General features: G+C 41.2%; 1 protein-coding gene and 1 non-coding gene across 2 annotated transcripts in view; one reads left to right on the top strand and one right to left on the bottom strand.

Annotated features, from left to right (window-relative positions):
- Positions 1-1868: 1868 nt before the first annotated feature.
- LOC103181334 (protein diaphanous homolog 1-like) overlaps positions 1869-24217 on the top strand; it is a 924060-nt gene continuing 901711 nt past the window's right edge. The window contains exons 1-3 of the mRNA XM_042340721.1: positions 1869-1904; positions 2400-2539; positions 3108-3216. Of these exons, the coding sequence (XP_042196655.1) occupies positions 1869-1904; positions 2400-2539; positions 3108-3216 (285 nt within the window). The remainder of the gene's footprint in view (positions 1905-2399; positions 2540-3107; positions 3217-24217) is intronic.
- On the bottom strand, positions 20202-20273 carry trnag-ucc. The gene has a single exon. It is a non-coding gene; the product is annotated as a tRNA-Gly (tRNA).

A 24217-nucleotide genomic window follows, 5' to 3' on the forward strand; every position in this document is an offset into this window, starting at 1 on the left:
TGTTAAGATCTACAGATAAGCAAGGGGGACTTAATCTGCAGGTTTAACTCTTAAATAAATAAATAGGATGAACAACAATCACAATTAAGTGGGTTTACAGAGGAAACAAAAGGATAACAATTCTGGCTAGATTCTTGAGAAATTAAACTGGTTATGTTAAGATTTCTCCCATTTCTGATTATGTGGAGTCCTGAAGTTCAGTGGTTAGAGCACTCACCTCGCAAACTAGGTTCTATTACCAACCAGCAGGGCGAAATGTAGGGCATGTTTCCTTACTCCACGCGCCTCTGTTTATCTAGCAGTAAGTAGGAACTCGGTTGATAGTCGATTGGCGGATCGTTTTTCCGGGGATAAGAATCCCTCAAAAAATGTTTTAAAAAATAATAATTTGGACACTCAATCCACGACTGTTTGTGGGACATTGCTGTGCGCAATTGGCTGCCACGTTTTACCCACAAATATACAGTCAATTCACTTTACAGTATATTCTGTGAAGCGCTTTGAGACATCAAGAAGATGTGAAAAGCGCTATATCAAATGCAAGGATTATTATTATTAAATAGAATGTATAATTTTCCTCTCAGTTCTTTCTTGTTTCATCCGCTCCACTCATGAAGGTGTTACCCTTCATGTGTGAGCTCAGATGCCAATCCATAACTTTGTCATTATTTTAGTGCCCCAAACCCTTGTAATACTTGTTTCATTAAAAATGCTGTTTAAAAATGCTTTTAATGTTTTGCTATATAACCTGTTCTGTGCAAAAAATCCTCCTCCAGTTTTCTCCTGCTGGTGCTATCTCATACTGGCATGCGGTCCATCACTGCTGTACTGTGTACCTCAACCAAGTGAACATTCGAGATAGCAGACTCAGTTTAACTGCTCTATGGGCACATCTAAATCTATTAATCTATTAATCGCCACTAAATAAATAACAAATTAACCTCCAAATTTGTTATTGTAGCCATTGCCCCCTGCTCTTTCAAAGCTCTGAATAACTCATCCCACATCCTCTTCCTCCTACCACCTTAGCTAAGTTGAAATAAAAAAAATGATCGCATTATTTGCTTCTTTCTTTTTAAGTACACCAACACTGTGGAGCTTGCTAGGAGCGGTTAGAAATTCCTCTATGTTTAAAAAGTCCAAGCTTGATAGCCCCAAATTCATTTTAACCTATCTACCTCTCTATCTTTTAACTTTGATATTGTCTTGCACTATGATCTTTGCCTTCCTCCCCATTAAAGTTTCTCCGTATATAATTTGCTGTCCCCTGTGCATCTCTCTTAGTGTAGCTCCTTGTTTTACACCTCCAGATTAATAACATTTGAAAATTATCAGTGCAGTGGATGAGCTTGGGATTCATCTGTTCTGTTCTTTTGCTTTTGAACTTTTGTTATTAAAATAAAGTTGGCAAAATATTTCAGTTTTTTTTACACCAAATGAGCCTGCATAGCAATCTGATGTTTGATATCCAACCAAGTAGAAATTATAGCTGGAGACGGTAAGAGCTGTTGTGGTGGGCAGCAATAATAGCTTGAATGAACTCATCAAATTCAACATCTTCCCTGATTATTCAATTGAGTTTTATTCTTAGTGACTGGAAAATGGAAAAACACTTTCCGTCTCGCTTGTAAAAAGTGTGAATATAATTTTTTTCCTCAATCATAGTGCCACTTTTAATGATTTAGAATTCAAACTGAAAATCACATTATTTGTTATATATAATAATATATATCCCGTGTTTAGTAAAATATCTCACACATGTAACATCCATAATGCGTTCAGTGCTGTCAGTCAGCATATAACGCCCCAACATGCAGTGAATTTCCCCTTTCCCTTCCTAAAGAGATTTGACCCCTTTATTTCCGTCAATGGGGCTGCAGTTTAATGGGTACTGCTCACCCTCTGTACGTCGCTAAGTAGTCCTTAGTCCCATGTGAGTGTTAGCAGACTATTTGATGGAAAAGGTGGGTGAAGGGATGTCAAAGCCCAGCCTGATCTTGTCCTCACCCACCTCGAAATAGCAGTCAGGAGTAAGACTTCACATCAGCCTAACCTGAAGCACCAAAACCAGCTTCTTGACTGTTACCCCAGCTGAGATCAACTAATTCAGAATAGACTGGGGTGGGGGGGAATTAAATCTGGGACCATCCCAGTCACTTACCTTAATAATGGGATTCATCTCACAGGGGCCAATCAGTGTGATCCTGTGCATTACCAATTAGGTATTTTAGCCACAGTCTTTACACCAAAATGGCTCTGATGTTCAAGGTGTCATGACTGAAAAGAAATGAACTGTTCCTGTAACATGGACAGATAGAAAACAAAACCCCCTTTGCTTGTAAAATACAGCTCTGATCCTTTTCCATTCAGTTCTATTCTTTGCGTGTCTCTCTCTGTAGTATGGTTTAAGACGGATGTTGGAATATGAGGACGGCATCATCCTGCTGGCTACTGCCCTGAATCCAGTCTTTTCGGCAATGATGGTAGACTCTGTGCGACTGCTGTCTGCTCTCTGCATCCTACCAGATCCTGACAACATGTAAGATTTCCGATAGCTTCTTACGTTTCATCTTGGAAACCACATTGGCAGTACAAGTATTGATGTTCTACAGACTTGTGTGGGTGTGTGGCTAGGGGGGTGGAATGCATCTTATATCCAATTCACTCAAAGCATTCAAAGTATCTGAAGAATAATAATTGTTTGGGGGATTTTGGTCCAGCTGTTCATTTTTCAAAAAAAATAGCAACGTGAATAAATTAAGAGCATGTTGCAGAAGACGAACAATTCTTTATAATCTCAAAGGAACTCCATATCAGAGAGTCCTTGCCTCCTGAATGATAACCCTGCATCCCCTTACACTTTGAATTATCAAAGGTTTAACAGCAAAGGAGTTCCATTTCAAAGCTAATGGAAAATTATATTCAAAGCTCTGGAAGGAGAATTCAATACAACCTTTTTTTTCCATATGAGCAGAAATCAACGTTCAGGATCGATTTAGATATTTGAGGGCTCTTTGATCAGTGAAAGTTATTTGGTTGTACCTTTTAACTCTTTTTCAAAAAAGTAAGTCTTTGTCCTCTTTCCCCCTCTCCCCTTCTGAATTCAGCCAAGAAAGGGTTCTTGATGCACTTTCTCTTTGTGGGGAAAGGACGAACAAAGAGAGGTTTGCGCCATTGCTTGAAGGTTTGAAGAATAAGACCCCGGCAGCCTTGAAGGTATCCTTCACTCACAGTAGCACTTTTTGATAATGTATAAGATATAAGATGACTAGTATTAACTTAATTGTGCCAAATAAACAGAGCTGTGTGAAATGTGAGTGACCCATGTTATAAATGATGCTCTGATGTTTCAGTCAGAGGCTAAAAATTGCATCAATTTTCAAGGTTGCAGTGGTTTACAGGCTCCTGGGATGAATATACAGTAAGCTGTGCATAAGTCGCATCAGTCGGGACCATAACATTTAATATGACTTATGTGATGAGTGAGTTACAGGCAAACTTGTATTTAGCGGATTTTATGTGACTAACGCATAACAGTAAACAAGTACATTCACACTGCACTTGTTTCAATGGAATACATTGTACTGTACTGCATAGGCAGTACTTCATCACTGCAGCTGGTAAGTGCGCATGAGGTGACAGATCACGACTTTGTTTCCCGCGCTTGTTTCAACCGGAACACTGCACATGAGTACTTCAATGCAGCTGGTAGCGGAGTTACGAGTCAGGAGATGATTTGCATAGGATTTAGGAATATTTGAGATCAAGAAACTGTTGTGATTTAGCCGTTTATCTGAATTATAAAATATGAAATCTAAATAGTTTTTGATGGGAAACTGAATGAGACTCGTGTGTCTGTTTGACTTGGGCGATTATACGATTTCTAAAGAGATGACTCGTGCGAGCTTTATTGTACATTGCATTTTTATTAATCACATGTTAATCTGCATCTTGAATCTGAGTTGGAAGGTTGTGGGTTTAAGCCACAAGGACACAGAGTTCACAGTCTCAATTGACACCAGTGTAGTGAGGGAGGTGTGCTACATTGTTGAAGTTGCCATCTTTCAGATGAGATATTAAATCAAGGTCTTTTCAGATGAATGGCACTATTCAAAAAGAGAAAGTCCAGTCTATCAAGCTAAATAGCATTTTGGATATGGAAATTGAATATCTTATTAACCTGCCTTCAGTTATCCTCCTACCCCTACCTCCTCCGCTCTCTACCCTTCTTGATAACCAGCTTGGGTGTGATTCCCTGACTGTCCAGCACCTAGGGGCATGAAAGGCGCTATCCAAATGTAACTTGTTGCGGAAAGGAGGTTTTGTACAATGCAAAGTGTTGCGTCACAAAACCCAGAGTCAGTTTCGAAGTTAAAGATCTTCTGAGTCTCTTAAAATCAGAATCTTGTTCTAATTCCGCACTTCTCTATTTGGAGTAAGTGTCTTGGTAGTGTTGTAAAAGGCTTATTTAGCACCGTTTACTTAAGTGCAAATCTCTTTTCATCTCTTCCTTTTGATTGTGTGCTCAGCCCCAAAGCCCCGACCAATGCTGAAAAGGCTGCCCTGACACACTGGGAGTCTGCACACACACAGGAATACAAACACATAAATCTTCTGTCACTTTTCAGCAAAATTGTAAGTAGAGTTGTTTTTCAATGATGCTAGATGAACCAAACCTTTTTTCTTAACCTCAGGCAGTGGAATTCAGGGAATCAAATATTAATAAACAGAGAGAGCGAGAGGGAGAAAGATAATAATTACCACCGATAACAGATTATTTTGTGTGATTACATGAAGACTGTATTAGATTGATCCATGGATCTGATTTTGGCATATTTCTACACTTATGTTGATTCCCAGTCTTCTGAGGTTTCTGAAATGATTAGTGTAACACATTTGACATTTATGTGTCAGCTGGCTCATGTTGGAACACTCTGAGTCAGACGTTTGTGGGTTCAAGCCAAATGCCAGGACTTTAAACTCACGTTGTTTCGGCTGACACTCCGGTGCAATGCTGAGGGAGGCCATCCATTGGCACTGCACTGCATGAGAATTTAAACTGAGGTGCTGTGGACGTTAAAGATCCCATGGCACTGTTCGAAAAGAGAAGGGAATTTCTTCCGGTGTCCTGGTCAACAATTCTCCAAATACAATTGGTTATTCGCTTTGTGGTTATTTGTGGGATATTGCTTGGCAGCTGTGTTTGCTGTTCAAATACACAGTCACCACTGTTTTACTGTAAATCCTGTGAAGCACGTTGAGACATCCTCCTGATGTAAATGATCTACATTAAGCTATTTCAAATTTAAGATTATTTATAAAATATGATCTCCCATAGGCAAGCTGGTACTTTGTTCAGTCAAAACATGCAATAGTTACTTTGCTCTTTTTGTACCAGTCGCACTAGCCAGAGTATTGAGATTAACAGTGAGAATAAAGATAATAGCACGATATACCTATTTGATATAGCACATTGTCGCATCTTGAGACGTTTCAAAGCGCTTAACAGAATACACTGTAAAATGAATTGACTGTGTATTTTGTGGGCAAAACATGGCAGCCAGTTGCACACAGACTTGACCTGACCCAAAGTTCCTTTGGAGCCAAGACCATTACCTTGTGACATCGGGTATGGCTGTACAGAGAAATGAAGAAAAAATATTGATACTTAAAAATGATTTGTTTTAACTGATCTGAATCAGGACAGCAGGGGAGATGCTACAATCTACCTCAGTGCCCTGGTTTAGAGTTTCTGCTCCTGATTCTTATCGAACGACCCACCCCACACTTGCCTGGAAAATGTTTGTATGAAGTTGGAGAAAGACGTGTGTGCAACCAAGTTAGCACTTTCAGGAAAGAAGGCGAAAAGTGAGTTAGAAGAAGCTATTTTTAAATGAAAGACAGCTGTTGTTTTGATACAAACTTTGAAGGATAAGAATAAGGTTATCCTTGGTGCGTCCTTTATTATAAAGTAAAAGTTTTTTTTAATATAAAAATTTAGATAGATTTGAACAGTAAACCTGAGGTTATAATCCAATCTGGAGGCTGCACTGACACTCGCATAAATTGTTCGCACTTCACTCTTGTGGTTTTATGACTTTATCAGAATTGTGTGATTTAATTACCACCTCATAACTCACTGCCAGCCATCTGTTAGTCAAGATACCTATTTGGAGAACAAATAGGTTTACATTTGTGAATATTATTACAGTGCTCATCACCTCCAGCTAACCCATCGAATTTTCATTCAAAGTATTCATTTTGAGAAGAGTGACGTTGATAGACTGTGAAAGATGAAGAGAAAAAACAAGTTTGGAATAAATTGGTTAAAGCAAAGGGCATTCGCGTAAAAGATGTTTGCCATTGTTGTACAGGGCGATTGTGGAGAGTGCAGCCCTGCATTAAACACAACATATTGTCCTGAGTAACATATTCTTTCAAATGGGTTCCTATTTCACCCATTGTCAGTAGAAAATTAAATTTACTATATGGGACTCAATCTCAGACGTTAAATAAGAACAGTACAATGGAGGGAAAGTATGTTTAATAGAAAGGTCTAGCTCTTATGAAAATGTTTTTTTTGTGGGCAAGCATAGCTCTATCTGACAGGAGATGTCCATTATATCTGCTTGTCTTACTCCCTCACTTTGGGAAATGACACTTCAGATTTCAGTGATGAAATCGGTGTCTGAACCTGGTTCTCGTGTGCACTCATCTCGTCCTGAATGCTGCCAGCCTCTCAGCCAGAGTCCAGCCCAGCATGACAGTAATCTGAGACTGGTTGTTGATGGCAGCAGAACAGTTTACACAGAAGGCAGGCCTGAAATGTTCGGCCCTGAGAGGAGTTGAAAGGTTGAAAATATGCCTGATTTTTTTTATAACTTGCATTGTTTACATAGATGTTTGCGTTATACTCTCTGATATGCCTTGAGCCTCGGTACAACTGGTTGATATGTAACTGGCTACTATATTCACCCACAAAGCCCATAGTCTCTTTACAGTACATTCTGTGAAGCACTTTGGGACGTCTTCCCAACATGAAAGTCATTAAACCAAATGAAAGTATTATTGTTGTTATGAAACACATTGCTTATGGCTCCCACTTTAAGAGAAACTAACTTAAACATTCCTTATCACAGCTTTCATACAAAATGACATTCACTGTAATAGACCTTTTATACTGCTTGTGTGTGGAATGAGCTAATATATCAGTAAGTAAGAAGGTATATGAAGGATAGATGCCTGAAGGGGTCTGGGGATAAGGCAGGGCAGTGGGATTGAATGAACACCTTGCAGTGAGAACCGATGCAGAATGGCTTTTTTCTGCGCTGTAAATTTCCATGATTTTATGAAGTAATATTTCTTTGACACAGAAGTGAAACCATACATGTGTGAAACTCACTGTAGGTGTTTTTTATTTACGTGAAAACAACCAAGGACTAACTGATGGAAATATTCAATATTCAGAAACCATTAGTTTAGTGATCAGAAATTATTGGTTTCAGAATATAAAGTATTAGAACAATCACAATCCATAAACATACATTTACCTGAAATTGGGCAATGTGGGCTCTATTGTTAGTAATCTCACCTCTGGGCCAGAAGGATGTGGGTTCATGAACTCAACTATTTTTTATGTTTATATTTAAAGTTATTTTTTACAGCTCAAACTAGGCTGACACTTTAGCGCAGTACTGGGAAGTGTTGTTGTGTTGGTGGTGCCATCCTTTAAATGGGACATTAAACTCATCAGATGGTCTTCAAATAAACAACAATTTTGCATTTTTATAGCCCCATTCATTCTTGGAGCCGAAATAAAGATCCAATTACTCTGTTGAGATAAGGGAGGTCTTCCTTGTGTCCTAGTCAATAATCCTCCAGACAAAATATCTCATGTTTCTGATTGTGGTACATTGCTGTGTGCAAGTTGTCTATTACACTTTGCAGTAAAATCCTGTGAAACACTTTGAGACTTTTCAACAATGTTACAAGGCATTATATCAAATGCAGAGATTTTTAAAAAAATTATTAGAACAACTGCTGTGTTTGCCTCCAAAAATTGTAAATTCATGAGACAATATTTAATATGAAGCCCTTTGAGTAGTTTTAACACAATAAGATGCTGGAAAAATGCATGTTCTTCTTCAGTTGGCTGGTACGTGAAGATTTATTTCTTCTCATGGGAATAAAAGGGTTTGGTGTTGGGTAATGAGCATAGATCAAGACTGTTATCTCACTTAGTGAAATTAATTGTTGTTCAGATAATACAACAACAAAATTACATTTGTACAGCTTCTTTCACATCGGGAGGAAGTCCCAAGACGCTGGACACTCAGTGTTTCAGACTCGAGCTGGGGGTCGGGAGGAGGGCAGGTGGGGGAAGGAGGGTGACCGAAGGCACAGTCGAGGAGGAGGGTCTTGAGACGGGTCTTGAAGGAGGCAAGAGAGGGGGTGAGTTAGAGAGATTGTGGGATGGAGATCCAGAGGGTGGAGGCAGAGTGGCAGAAGGCTGGCCGCCAATTGTGGATCGGGTGAAGCGGGGGACGTGAAGCAAGCCGGAGCCTGCTGAGCGGAGAGAGCGGGCAGATTGGGGGAGTTAGGAGGTCGCAGAGGTAGGGGGCAGCAAGGTCATGGAGGGCTTTGAAGGTGAGGACCAGGATCTTGAACTGAATCCTCTGTGTGATGGGAAGTCAGTGGAGTCGGGCGAGGATGGGAGTGATAGGATGCAGTACAGGACACGGGCTGCAGAGTTCTGAATAATCTGCAGCCCATGAAGAGAGGAGTTGGGGAGGCTGACAAGCATGGAGTTTGAGTAGTCGAGCCTGGATGTTATGAATGCATGTATGAGGGTTTCGGGATCCCACTGCGTAAGACAGTGGTGATGTTGCGGAGGTGGTCGCGGCACGGATGTGGGGTAGAAAGGATGGTTGAGAGTCAAACAAGACCCCAAGGTTTCGGACTGGCTTAGCAAGGTGGAGTGTGCAAACATGGATGGTGATGCTGTCAGCGCCTGAGGGGTGGCGGCGCTGACAGGAGCTAATCAGGAGAGCCTCGGTCTTGTTGACAGTCAACTCTCATCCAGGACTTGATGTCTAACAGATGACAGCAGTGGTCATGGATTTGAGGGTGGAGGCAGAGAGGTAGAGTTATTTTGAAATTCAGATCTGTGTGTTAGTTTATGTATCCGATGCTAACAATAATTAAGCACAATGCTTCTTTTTGTCTGTTTTGTCACTAAAATATGAAAATGATTCAGTTGTTAGCATTCTCACTTCTGTGTTAAAAGGTTGTGGGTTTAAGCTCCACAACAGGACTTTGAGCTCATAGTTTTCTCTGACAGCCCAGTGCAATACCTGAGGATCACTGCAATGTCGGAGGTGCTGTCCTTCGGAAATCATGTTCCAATCTGCCTGTTCAGGTGGATATTAAAAATCCCATGGCATTATTTGAAAAGATTTGGACATTTTCCTGACACCTGATCAACTATTATTTAACATTGTCCTTAGAATTGGCCTTTCAGTTTACTTTTAACAAAGTCTCCAAACAAAAGCTTTTTAACCAGAGGCTTCTTTTGTAATGCATATATTTGAAAGTTAGAATCACAGCAAACACCTTAATATGCCATTTTATAATAATAATAATCATAATCCTTGCATTTGATATGATGCCTGATTATGGCACTGATGCATCTCAGAGTGCTTCATAGTTTTTTTCATACTGAAAAGTGGAATTAATAATAACTGTACAAATCCGTTTACTCGTTTTGTTCTTTACTTCTTAAGGGCGAGTGTTGACTCAGCATCAAGGATTTTGACAGAAGAAACCTAAAATTGCTGTTGTATGAAACTTGAGTAATTAATATCAGGCAACTTGTTTATTTAGAACCTACATTTTGTCCTCTAAGGCAATTTGTTAGAAATCCTAGAGTGATGTTGTTCCTGATCAAAATGAGGATGAGCCAAGGAATTTTATACAGTGGAGTAGAAAGAAATCACTGGAAAGGAATAGAAGTGAACTTTTCCCTGCATATTTAAAGGATAGGTAAAATGGGATCACGACACTTTAATTATTGATGTGGAGCCAGAGAGAGAGGTCTGTTTTAATTTACATTCAGAAAGAATCACTAACTGCATACACAGTGCATTCAACCTGAATAGAAACTTAATTAAGTCCTAATCTGAAAACTCTGAATTAACAAGGTTGTTGCTTTATGTGGTTTGGGATTTTGAGAAGCTCTCTGGAAAGCCACCTAACATGAAAGTAAATATCATAGTTCCCAGGCAAAATTAGAATTACAAGGTCATTTTTATTAAGACAGTTTTTCAACAAAAAATATTCTCAATGTTCTTTGGTGAAGCAAATGACCATCAGTATTGATACAAAATTACTTTGGTTCAAATATTGTTCCAAAAGTTCCGTGATTTAATCAAAATGCTTTGTTTCATGAATATTAAGGGATACATTATGATTTTTTTAAAAAAAGGCACGGGTAAGCCGATTCGTGACTTTTGAACAGAATACACAGCAGAAATTTATTCCGTGAATACATTTTTGAATTATTTATAATTTAGTTTGTGCGTAAGGTCAAGAAATAATTTTATCATTGCCTACTTGTATACAGTTGAAATCCATCTTGGTCTCACAAATATAAAGCCTCTGGCTAAATTATTCCTCCTTTGCCTCTGAGGTATGACAATACAGCTGGAAGAGCTTGAGAGCATTAAATATCTGCTTAAATTCATTGCTCATTGATTGACAATGCGACTTCAAAGCAGCAGATTTGCATCAATCAGTTTGTGGTACAATTTGATAATAGGGGGTGGATCACAAAGACTTATTCATAATCCATCCAAGTTTGTCTTCTGGTAAATTGTGTGGGTTGCGGAGAATCCAACAAATTCCCCAGATAAAAAGGTTTCATTTAATGTAAAGCAACATGAAGGCCACAATAAATCAGCAAATCCATGCTGAGCTCATCTAACTTATGAAAGCCTGGGGTTGGTGCTGCAACTATACATAATTCCCTCTTGATGTACACTTCTTCTTGGCAGTCTTCAATCCTTGAGACTGCAATTGGAATAGAGGACCAAGTGACCTTTGCCATGCAGTTTTGTAAAAGAGCAAATGAGAAGCCCCCACGCATTGGCTTTTAAATTGGGTTTACAAAGCTTTCCAATAAAGTAAAGTTGATTCTAACACCAGGGTAGGATATAGGTTGTCTAGTTGAATCGTCTGGAATCATTAAAACATATCTGAGAAACGGTAGGGAACTTCCCAAGGCGCTGGACAGACAGAGTTTCAGACCCAAGCTGGGAGTCGGGATCAAGGAGGGTGGAGGGCAGGGGAGGAAGCAGGATGATCGAAAGCATGGTTGAAGAGGAGGGTCTTGAGATGGGTCTTGAAGGAGGCACAGGGTGTGGGGGTGGTCGAGGTGGAGAGACTGCGGGATGGAGTTCCAGATGGTGGGGCAGAGTGGCAGAAAACCCGCCAATTGTGGGGCGAGCGAGGCGGAGGACGTGAAGCAGACCGGAGCCCACTGAGTGGAGGGAGCGAGCAGGATGTCTTCAGTGAAGACGAGGGATGTCAATGCAAGGGAATAGATCCAATATCCACATCACGTACAGCGGAGGACAGAATCAAAGTGAAGCCATCTCTGCTCTGCTCCAATAATGTACTTCAACCCTGACTTCAGGAGAACATCTCATTGTTGCACAGTGTGACATTACCTTTTCCCAATCCAGTCATCATTGTGGTAACTGTGGTTGAGAGTGGCAGTTTAATGCCATATTGCTAAATTATGGGCATTCAATCTTGTGCAGACCTGCAATCACTGGGAAATAAGTTGAGACACTAGCCTGTCTCGGTTTATTTGTGACACCTACTACAACAACAAAATTACATTTATAGAGCGCCTTTCACATCGGGAGGACGTCCCAAGCCGCTGGACAGTCAGGGGTCAGGACCCGAGCATGGGGGAGGGGTGGAGTAGGAGTGAGGGAAGGCGACTGAAGGCATGATCGAAGAGAAGGATCTTGAGCCCGGCCTTGAAGAAGGCAAAGAAGGAAGCGAGGCGAAGGGTCTGTGGGATGGAGTTCCAGAGTGTGGGGGCAGAGAGGCTGAAAGCAGGTACGGCAGGTCGGGCGGGAGACATGGAGCAGGCTGGAGCCCACTGAATGGAGGGAGTGGGCAGGTTGGTAGGGAGTCAGCAGGTCAGAGAGATAGGAGGGGCAAGGCCATGGATGACCTTGAAAGTGACAAGGAAAACACCTACTGACAAGGAAAGATGAAGCTTTCACCACTTCAGCCTGGGCTAGATTGAAACTCTTGTCCAGGTGCTGACAGCATAGCATTCGCATGGAGCATCGACAGCTAAAGCAAATCTCAAAGCCAGTGTGCCTCTCCTGCTGTAATACATCACCGTCTGGAGCTAAAGGCAGCTGATCTGATGGAGCAATTTTCCAGTTCCTTTCATTGTGAAGAGACACAATGTTGTCACAATAGAGATCAATTTCAGGTGTATCAGTATAACAGTATGTTCCATGGCGCTTTCCCAGTTTGTTCCTCATTTTATAGAGGTGTGAGCTCTGTAACAGATGGATCCTATTCAGTCTGCTTCTCTCACTGATCTGTCAGCATCCTTGCGTTATGTATAGGCTAAACTTCGTCACTGACTTTGTGGATGTTCTGGGGACATGGCTGTGCAGAAATTCCTGATGTGTTTGCTTCTAAGTACACAATCACTGCACCTTACCGTATATTCCATGAAGCTGCTTTGAGATATCATCCCAATCTGAAAGGCGCTGTACCAAATGCAAGGATTATTATTGTTATTATTATGTGATACAAGTAATGTGTTAAGTAACATCACAAATTACGTCCCACAGACTGAAGGCCTGGTCCCAAGGTGTGTCTGGAGGGTGGATTGGAAGTGGGGCAGGGGACCACGTTGAGTTATCTTTCATAGATTCCTTTGCCTGACAGCTGTCTGATTCCTTCTTCAGTTTGCTGAACTAATCTACCACCACTGCCTCCAGATATTTTCCTTTCTCTGTGTAAAGTGAGTCTGTGTTACAGTAAGGGTTTATTAGGTTGCTTGCTGAACTCTTAGCTGTATAGAATTAGGAACTATGGGAGAGAGTGAAACTTCAAGCATTAAATCTAGAGCTGGGTATTATTTCTGATTTTTAAAGTATTAATGTTTTTTCCTTCCTTTTTTTAAGCAGAGTACAGAGTTCTACCCTTTCCAGTAAATCCCGTGAAACCCCTTGAGCTCGTTTCAACAACCTGGTAAGGCGCAAGCATTATTATTATCATGAATGATAATAAGGCCTGTCATCCTTTAACACCTCCGGTTTCCATCGGGGGACAGAGAGATGTTTGAGAGCGAGCTGCAACGTGTGCCAGCGCTGCTCCAGTCTGACCGGCCACACAGCACACTCGCACGTTGTGAGGTGAAGCGTCCTGTATGATTCCCACCTCCCCCACCCTCTAACCATTGTCAAAGCTAACGAGACAGGCCAGAGCTGATGGACGTTGTCCTTCCTGTCATGGGTTGGCAGGTTTTAACTGTCGTTTGGCGCCGAGGCTGAATCCTGCTGCTTGAAAAGTGAAGCAGCTTTCTGGTTCAGAATGACAGAGAAGCCAGTGTTCACAGACATTAGGGTTCAGGAGATGAGTGGCCAGAGCAGTAGAGTTGAATCAGGAAAATGAGGGGAGAAGGTGTTGAGTAAGGGAAGTGAGTATGGACGGGAAGGGAGTGAGATGAGGGGAGAGAGAGAGACGAGCAGAAGGTGAGTTGAGGAGGGAAGTGTTAATCGAGGTTCTCATATAATTAACACCGGTAACAAGTTGCCATTGAGCACAGTATGTACCATAACCTTGCCAACCCAATGTTTAGCATCCCGTTATACACACAGCTTCCAATATAATAACAATCCTTGTATTTGAAATGCTTGAACGATAATATGCACACGTGCGGAACACTGGTGCACACACATTGATTGTTGGAGGCGCCGTTCTTCAGATGAGATGTTAAACCAAGCTCCTGTCAGCTCGTTCAGTTTGACGTTAAAGAAAACTGTGACACTGCTCAAAAGAGATGGGACTTTCTCCCAATGTTCCAAACTAAAATTGGTTGTTCGCTTCATGGCTGCTTGTGGGACATTGCTGTGCACAAATTGGCAATCATGTTATATATATTCACTACATTTAACAGTAAGTAGTGAACAGCCTTTTGTGAAGAGTTTTAATGGGCTAGATGCTATGCCAAATGCAATGATTATATATTATTATACATCATTATTATTATTTATTATTACAGCCACGTGGTTGTCCAATAGTTACCAGTATAAACAGGGAAACCCAACTCATCTCACATTGGTCACATTTAATCAAATAAAATCAAGCTGATAAGCAAACAACCTGTAACACTGAAAGCCAGTTTACCTGGGAAGTGTGCATTTTGTTGGAAAACTGCAGAAGTGGGTTTTGTTGAAAGCCTGCAGAAGTTACTGCTAGATGTGAATAGTTTCAGCACTTTGTTTTGATAAAGCTGAACCAACAAGCATGTGAAGATCAAAGGAGAACATTGTCTTTGTAATCTTGTAAAATGCTAACTGGTTGCGGAACTAACTCTGGAGTCTGTTTCATCCTTATGGCATTGTAGAGTCTGGATTAATTTGTGAAGCTCTGTGTTCTTGGCCGTTTCTGCATGTCACCAAATGGCCTGTCATCTGGTAAGTAACAAAACTTTAATAGGGCTTGATGTCTTCAGTTTAAAGTGATGGATGAAGGATTGAGGGGTTTACTTCAACTTCAATATAAAACTAAAGTGCCCAATTGAATGTTGATAGCGCCAAAAGCTTTCAGTAGACTCTTCTGATTTTTCTGGCACTCAGAGGAAAACTTTTTAGACAGATCACAGGCTCAGACGTTGCCTTGGGGCATGTTAACATGTTTACTAGTGGTCGTAAACCTGAAAATTCTGCTACGGTCTAACTTATTATCTATTTTCTCCATGTGACAATAATAAACAATGGGGTGAAAATGTGATATTTCATGACGGATTCAATATGATAATTGCCACATCAAATGTATCCAGAACATTGCATTTTCCCATCTATTCCAAAAGACTGGTTGAGCATGGGAATGTCCTCTCCCCGTCCACTCACTTCTTCCTGTACATACACACATACGTATATACACACACCGACTTTAAAACAATGAAAATGTTTGAGTTCAAAACTGGATCCAGGATCTTAAAGGTTAGCATTTCCTATTTTTCCCAACTCATTTGAATGCTGGTGCACAGTATTACAATTGATTGTTTAGGGTTTTTTTCTGTATCCTTGGGTAGTCTTAGATGGAATAAATAGAAAAATATATTGTTGCATGACAGCTTCAAAGTGGCAATTATCTGTGTCTAAAGTGTAAGATTTGCAAAAGGACTCACAATTAGCAAATCCCAGAAGGATCACAGCCAAACACAATCTTGATTTCAGAGAAGTCCAAGCAAATGAGAGCATTCTCGACTGGAGTTCTAGAGATTTGGCTGTGATACTTCACTACAACAACAAATTACATTTCATATAGCGCGTTTCATGTGAGGAGGACGTCCCAAGGCTCTGCACAGTCAGGGATCTGCACCCGAGCTGGTGGTTGGGATCGGGAGGGGTGCAGGGCAGGAAGGGTAGAAGTAGAAGGGTGACCAAAGGCCTTATGTTTCCAAATCCTTTTCAGATTCCCTCAATTTAGAGCCCAACGTCTCTCAATACACAGACTTTGTTTGTTTCTTCTTGATTAACCCTCACTTGTCTGCGGTGCAACCTTTTTTGGCTTATTAGAATGAACAAGTAGATGTTAAAAGCTCCGGCACAAGATTTGGTTTTCTTTTAGGTTGGCTTGGCTCCCATTCTGCTTGTCTAAAGATGACCTACATTGGTTGGGTATTAACCTTGCTATTGAATAAGGGATGCTAGAGAGACCAAACCAGCTCTGCTTTGTTTGATGCAAGGATACTTTCATTTATAATAGACCATTTCTTCAATTGCTGTGAGGTAAGATTACTGTGCTAAAACTGGCGGTCATGCTGATTTAAGCTGTACTGCATCCACTTCAAGTTCTTTTGGGTTCAAATAATTTCCTGAGTTCTCCCTAGAGTAAGTTTGGCAGAATAAAACATTGAATCTGGATCCATCTGGATTAGGGCACTGCGGAGTTATTTGTGGAAAAAAATATCCAATTTGCTCAACTAAGTTTTTCTTGTCCCTTAAAGAATGATTGTCTGAGCTCGAAGCATCATAACAGTCTTCACTTACTTTGTGCAAATTGTCCTCTTGACAATACTGCATAGTTTACTGTCAGGAAAGAGGGGAGCAATGGACAGGGAACCTCTCTGTCATTTGTATGATTGATCAGTGTCACATATCCAATTCAAAGATATTTAACATCCCAGTTTCCATTGTGGTCTGCAGACCGTTCATCAAAGATATTTATCCTCATTAATTGTTGGGGAAATATCTCACCTCAGTCCTCTTTTCTTGACGGATCTCAAGGTCATTTAATTAGAAAAACAACAACTTGCACTTATATAGCGCCCTCCATACAGGGCAGCGTCTCAGAGCGCTTAACAATGGCTGAGCCTGACTCCGAGCTGGGGGGTGGGGGTGGGGTGGGAGATGACCATAAGTTCGGTCGAAAATGAAGGTTTTAAAGCAGAACTTGAAAAAGGGGAGGGAGGGGGCAAGGTGGAGGGATTGGGGCGCAGTTGCTTGAAGCTCAACCTCCAATGGTGGAGCGGCGGATGCTAGGGACGAGCAGGAGACCAGTGCCAGTTGAACGGAGGTGCCGGGTAGTGAACTGGGGAGTGAGGAGGTCGAAGAGATAGGGAGGTGCCAAAGAGTGAAGGGATTTTAACACGTGTGAGGATCTTGAAGTCGAGAGAAGTCAGAGAAACATACTGCTTTCCTGGTTGATAATTTAGCACAGATTGGGCTTTAAACTGCGTTTTTCCTTTCTGGTACAACGTACGTTTGCTCACTGGGACATCAGGGGGCTTCTCATTTATCAGCCTTAATTTTCAATTGCTACTTTGCTGCCAATTAAATGGTTTAAAACATTCTGCAAATCTTTTTCCTGTGTTCTCTGGCTACATTGCTCTTTCTTCATTGTTACCAAGTGACTATTTTACAATTGACGTCAGTATCCAGGATGTTTATGTAGTTTTGAAGCAATAGACAGCGATAACAACGTGCATTTACATAGCGCCCTTCAAGTGGGGCAGCATCTCAGTGGGCTTAAATTCTCACCCTCGCACGTGATGTCTTAAAGCTTTTCTCCTTCCCCCGAGTGTGGCATTACACATCTTAACAGGCGTCAGCTTTTTTACTACAAGTTTGTAACTGGAACATCAGTCAGAAATGATCATGTGGCTTTTTATCCAGTTTCTCAATCTAGTCCCATATTCTACCCAGGATTTGTGCAGCTTTTAGTTTAATTAGAACTCGTTCATGTAGAACATTGTCAGAAAGCTTTCTGAAAGTCTAAATGCATTATTATATCACAGGGAGTGCCACCAACTAATTTATCTGTAAAATTCTCAAAAGAAGTCAAGGAGTTTTGTCAAGCATGATCTTCCCCTTCAAAATCCATTTTGCTCTTTCCCATTAAGTTATTGTTCTAACCTACTTAACTGCCCATACCCTTCGTTCCTCCGGCTCCGGTCTGCTCCACATCCCCCGCCCCAACCGCCCTACCATCAGTGGCCGGGCCTTCAGCCTCTCAGCCCCTGGGCTCTGGAACTCCATCCCCCAGTGCCTTCGTCTTGCTTCCTCCCTTTCCTCCTTCAAGGCCGGTCTCAAGACCTTTCTCTTTGACCGTGCCTTCAGCTCCCCTCTTGACTCTCTACTCCCTCCACGCTCGCTCCCTTCCCTCCCCTCACCCTGACCATTTCCCCCCTCCTCGCTCCTTCCCTCCCCTCACCCTGACCATTTCCCCCCTGCTCGGGTCCTGACCCAACTGTACAGCGCCTTGGGACGTCCTCCCGACGTGAAAGGCGCTCTATAAATGGAATCTTGTTGTTGTTGTAACCTGCCCTTAGAATGGAATTCATTATTTTATATCCTATTGTTGTTCGACTAATGGGTCTGTAATTGCTTGAGCTGGTTTGGTCACCTTTTTAATGATAAAACTTGTTTCCATTCCTTTAAAACATCATTATTGGTTACATGGTTTTAGCAGGTAAAGCTCCAGCAGTTTTCTCTCTCTGGGGTCTCCAAGCCTGGACTGTTGCCCACCTGAGCCAAATACTTTCCAGGATTAGGGAGAACGTTCACAGTCCTTCCAGACAAATAATAATAATAATCCTTGCATTTGATATAGCGCTTTTCATGTCTTCTAGACGTCTCAAAGGGCTTCACAGAATATGCTGTAAAGTGAATTGACCGTATATTTGTGGGCGAAATGCGGCAGCCAATTGCACACAGCAGTGTCCCACAAACAGTCATGGATTGAAAATGACCAATTTATTATTGTTTTTTGTTTTTCTGATTCATTGCTTAGTTATGTCTTTATATGTTCGATTGTCTGCCAGATACAACAAGCTGAATGGCCCATCTCTCCAGTGGCCACCTGCAGCGCATCACATATCATGCATGTGCCTGCAGGACATGTTTCTGATTCAGACTACCTGGATCCTAATGGTGAACTTATCTTAATGTGACTTTCAGTGTACAAGTTGTACATTTGTGCAAAGAACTTTGAGAGAGTTGCTTTTCAGCCTATCCACACGTTTGTTTTATTTTGCAAGAGACCAGAGTTTGAATGCAGCATTAAACTGTAAAGTGGATTGAGGCATACTGAATAATTCAGCATAGATCAATAAACATGCTGTGTGTGATATAAAACATTAAAGGTTAGTGAAAACTCCTATAAACCATTTAAACCTTGGGATATAAGTGTACAAACAACACAAAATCAATCCTTGGATCTCTTTTTATTGTTTAGAGGAAGGACAGACTATATGTATATATATATACTTATTTTTTAAAAACTTACTGTTCATATATAAAGAAAATTTGTTTCAATAATATAAAGCACAATAAATCTGTGAGCGCAAAAGTGAGCAAAAGTGTATCAGAATAACCATGTGTTAGTGCAAGCTTGAGAGGCATTTCCAAAAAGATTACAAATCTTTGATCAATGTTGAATCTATGCTTTGTTGAATGGCATTTAATTGTGTTGAAATGTGCAGCTGCTATTCGAATCTAGCACCCAATGCTTCTCCAAGCATTGCGAGATTTCCAGTATGTATTTCAGGAAGAGGATGAAAGTCCCAGCCTATCGAAAAAAAGGCTTTAAGAAGTTATCTTGCCATAACTATGCAACACAAAAATCAGTGCTGGTTGGATTGAAGCGAGTTCTCAGTCATTTCCTTTGTTTTCACAAAAGAGGTGAACAGGTTTGCTCTGTGTGAAGCGACACTGTAAGAACAGTAGGAGCAGCAGAGCGCTGTTGAGTGAAGGCAGTGGCACAGGTTGAGATAATACCCTCTCCTTGATGCTGTGAATTGCTTGTTCGTAAGACGGAAAATTCAGGTCTTGGTACATGGCAGGATGGTAGAGAACAATGATGAATGCTGTCATATCTGCAAGAAAGTGAAACCACGAGAAAGGGAGTATGTGGGCTGCTCAGACCCTCACTCAGGCTGCTGCTCCTCCCATCACAGCTTGCTTTCAGCCAAGTCATCCAGAGACTGAACTGCAGTATTTTTTACTCTTGGTAATAGGACCTTGTCATGTGGAACATTGGAAAACCACTTTATCAACAACGAGAGAAACTGCTACAACAAAGTGCCCGGAACAGGTGCACAGTGCAGCTCTCAGTTCCATAAGAATAATAATCCTTGCATTTGACATAGCAACCTTATATTTTAGTTGAGACATCTCAAAGTGCTTCACACAATATAATAAATAATAATAATCCTTGAATTTGATATAGCGCTTTTCACGTCTTCTCGACATCTCAAAGCGCTTCACAGAATAGACTGTCAAGTGAATTGACTGTATATTTGTGGGCGAAACGTGGCAGCCAATTGCGCACAGTAGTGTCCCACAAACAGTCGTGGATTGAAAATGACCAATTTATTATTTTCTTTTGGAGGGATTATTATTAGGCGTGTGGGATAAGGAAACTTGCCTAAGGTTTCGCCCTGCTGGGAAATGAACCCAGGTGTCTTGCTTGGAAGGCAAGTGCTCTAACCACTGAGCTACAGGACTCCACAACATGAATTGACTGTATATTTTGTGGGTGAAATGTGGCAGCCAATTGCATGCAGCAGAGTCCCACAAACAGTCATGGATTGAGTGACCAAATTATTAATTATTCATATATTTATTTATTGAGAAGAGATTATTACTCCCAGAAAGCAATCTTCCAATCGACTGACAACGGGGTTTCCTATTCACTGTTAGGTAAACCGAGGCATGTGGAGTAAGGAAACTTGCTGAATGTTTCACCCAGTAATCAAACCCAGGTCCTCTCACTTGCGAGACGAGTGCTCTAACCAATACGCTACAGAAATCCACACTGAAAAATGCATCCCAAGCACGAAGGTGCGGTTCAGTCAGAGGATTCTTACAAACCTTGTGTGATGACTGGATTCCGTGTCTTATTCAATGCTATGAAAGCCCAGCTCGGGCAGCAGTTAGGATGAAGCAATTTGCTTCAGCAGCACTGGCCTCAGAAGGGTAAAACACAGAGTCAATTATGGGCAGTTTGCAGGTATGCTAACTTCGTCATTCACTTCTTTACTGTTTGAGAAACATTACTGTGCGAAGATTGGCTGTTGCACTCGCCTTCAAAATACACAATGACTACTATTTAGTACTACTATCCCATGAAAATACTTTGAGACATCCTCCTGACATGACACAAGCACATCCTTTGAATAAGTTGGAGGAGCAGAAGGAACACCTGGGGATTGCAACGATATGATGGGGTAAAAAGCATTGTCGCAGCAATGTATCCAGCACTTTATTGCTCTAAATTACTACTATAAAATGTATTACAATTGATTGTAGCATGTCTGAACAGTGAACTTCATGTGGCTCAAACTGATAGTGAAGCACCTGCATTGTTCTGGGGGCTGTTCACAAATTTACGTTTGGTTTGCACATGGTTCAACACTTTCTGTATGCTATACATTTCTGCTTCAACACCGTTTAGAGGCAGGAAACCAATTTGACCTCCTGTTTGATATAAAAAAACGAAATAATAATAATTCTTGCAATTGATGTAGCGCCTTATGTTGTTGAGACGTCTCAAAGCATTTCACAGCATATACTGTAAAGTGAATTTACTGAATATCTAATGGGCAAAATGCAGCAGCCAATTGCGCACAGCAATGTCCCACAAACCGTCGTGGATTGAGTGACCAAATTATCATTTTATTTCTTGAAGGGATTACTACCCCTGGACTAACAACCAGGTTCCTACTTACTGCTAGGCAAACTGAGGTGTGTGGAGTAAGGAAACTTGCCTAAAGTCTTGACATGCCTACGAATCGAATCCAGGTCCTCTGGCTTGTGAGGCAAGCACTCTAACCAGTACAGTACACCATTCTAGAGAAATCATCCACTGCTATCAGTTGTGTACAAGGTCAGAAGGATATTACTAGCAATAAGGCTTTGAGTGATGGAAAAAAACTCTGAGAGCATACAGGAGGAGGATTTAATTAGTTACTTTCATTTATATATTTGGGTGGATTTTGTTGCTTTTCTTGGGCTGAACTTCAGCTGTTCAGTAATTTGATTGTCATTGTAAATAAGCCCTAACATCAGGAATGCTGTTCACTACAATGCACAGCTATTTGTCAGGATGAACAATAACAATTTGAGATTTTTAAAGAGGCTCTAACATTGGGAAGATGTCTCACAGCATTTCACAGAGCCGACTGGGAGCCAAGCTGCGAATGAGAAGGCTGAGGAAGGGAGACAGGATAAGGTACCCAATAGCACAGTTGAAAACAACGGTCTTAAGGATCCAGAACAATTTGCACCTGTATTGAACCTTTTACATAGGGAGAAAGTCACTTTATGAAGATAGTATGGGTGATATGAGGAGTAGGGGAAGTGGCTGAAAGTGCATTCAAAGAGTTTAGTCTTCAGAAGGCATTTGAAAGCAGATTGGAGGGGGTGAGACAGGGATTTTGGAAGATAGTTCTGAAGTTATCCGCTGATGGTAGGGTAGAGCAGGCAGCGGTCATGGAACATGCAAAAGTTGAAGGAACAGAGGGAACATCTGGGGATTGCAGAGGTATGATGGAGTAAAGCTATTGAGGGAATAGATGGTATGGTTGATGATCTTAAATTCAATCCATTGGAGGATAGGGAGCCTAAAGAGGGCAGTGGACTTGTAGAAGCTATTATGGAGAGTAGGTGAACTGCGAAGCTCTGGATGATCTGCAGCTCGTGGAGCCTAAGATGTCGGCAAACATTGTATTGTAACAGCTGAAGCTGGAGATGACAAAGGCGTGGATAAGAGTTTGGGCTGTATTGAGGTTGATTTAGTACCAGAGGCAGGCGATGTTTTGATGAGCAGAGTTTTGCCTTTCTAAAACGACATTTGGGTGTAATTGAATGATGGAATTTTTACCTAATCATAGTTGTACAGAATATTACTGCGTTGAGTCTTCTAAGATAATAATAATCTTTGCATTTGATATAGCGCCTCATCATGACTTCGAGACATCTCAAAGCACTTCACAGAATATACTGTAAAGTGAATTGACTGTATATTTTGTGGGTGAAACACGGCAGCCAATTGCGCACAGCAGTGTCCCACAAACAGTTGTGGATTGAAGTGACCAATTTATTATTATTATGTGCCTAAAATCATGTGGCAATGACTTTGTATAAGATCAACACTGGGGTCTATTACAATGGAGTCCTGTAGCTCAGTGCTTAGAGAACTCGCCTCGCAAGTGAGATACCTGGGTTCTGTTCCCGGGGGGCGGGGGGTGAAACGTTGGGCAAGTTTCCTTACTGCACACGCTTCTGTTTACCTAGCAGTAAGTAGGAACCCGGTTGTTAGCCGATTGGCAGATCCCTTTTCCGGGGATCATAATCCTGCAAAAAAAAGATAATAATTTGGTCACTCAATCCACGCCTGTTTGTGGGACACTGCTGTGCGCAGTTGGCTGCAGCGTTTCGCCACAAATACACAGTCAATTCACTTTACAGCATATTTTGTGAAGCGCTTTGAGACGTCGAGAAGACATGAAAAGCGCTATATCAACTGCAAGGATTATTATGCTCCATGTGTTAAACCATGTGTATAGAGAAAAGTACAAGAACCCTCAATTATTTAATCAAACAATGAAAAGGATTGGTTGTTAAATCAATTCATAATGGGAACTTGTAATTTCTCTGTGCGTGTACGTTTACACATGGTTTGCACATAGCATGGAAAACAAAAAACAAATAAATGTTCCCAGTGCAGTGAGCTGTAGTTCCGTATATTTTCCTTTTATCAACACTTCACTTTTTATTTTAACAACTCACTTCTCCTGCTCCCTTGGATCCTCATCCGTTCCCTTTTTTTTTAGCTGATGATGTCTTTTTTTTTCCCGCATCCTAAATTGCCATTGCCGCTTGTCTATATAAAACATTCCTTTCCACGTATCGGTGTGATCGTGTCCATGTCATAACGCCAATCCTCTGTCGCTGCCTCTTAACTTTGCAAAGTAATCAAAAAATTGGCACAAAAAAACTGCTGCGACAGTCTCTGCAGAAAGTGACGGCCTTGTATTCTCTTGGTTTCATTCCAAACACGGTCCTTCCTGAATGTTTCTCTGAGAAAATTCCCAACATCCGACTGGAAGCAAACTGCACCTGCACCTTCGCTGTCAGAAGGATACAAGAGCTAAAGCAACGGTCAGAGGATTCTCGTGTGTTGGGTGCATGTTTTTTTTAAAAATGATTTACCTTTGAACCCATTTCTTAACATCATCAGAACACTCATCGCAGTCGGAAACTACATTTAACATACACTGCTAGTGAAATTATTTCAATGATAGTAATAATCCTTGTATTTGATATTGCGCCTTATCATGTCTCAAAGCACTTCACAGAATATATTGTTAAGTGGCATGACTGTATTTTGTGGGCGAAACGTGGCAGCCAGTTGCGCACAGCTAGGGGATTGAGTGACCCACTTATTT

This window comes from Callorhinchus milii, unplaced genomic scaffold (genome assembly GCF_018977255.1).
Source record: "Callorhinchus milii isolate IMCB2004 unplaced genomic scaffold, IMCB_Cmil_1.0 Scaffold1, whole genome shotgun sequence".
Lineage (NCBI taxonomy): Eukaryota > Metazoa > Chordata > Chondrichthyes > Chimaeriformes > Callorhinchidae > Callorhinchus > Callorhinchus milii.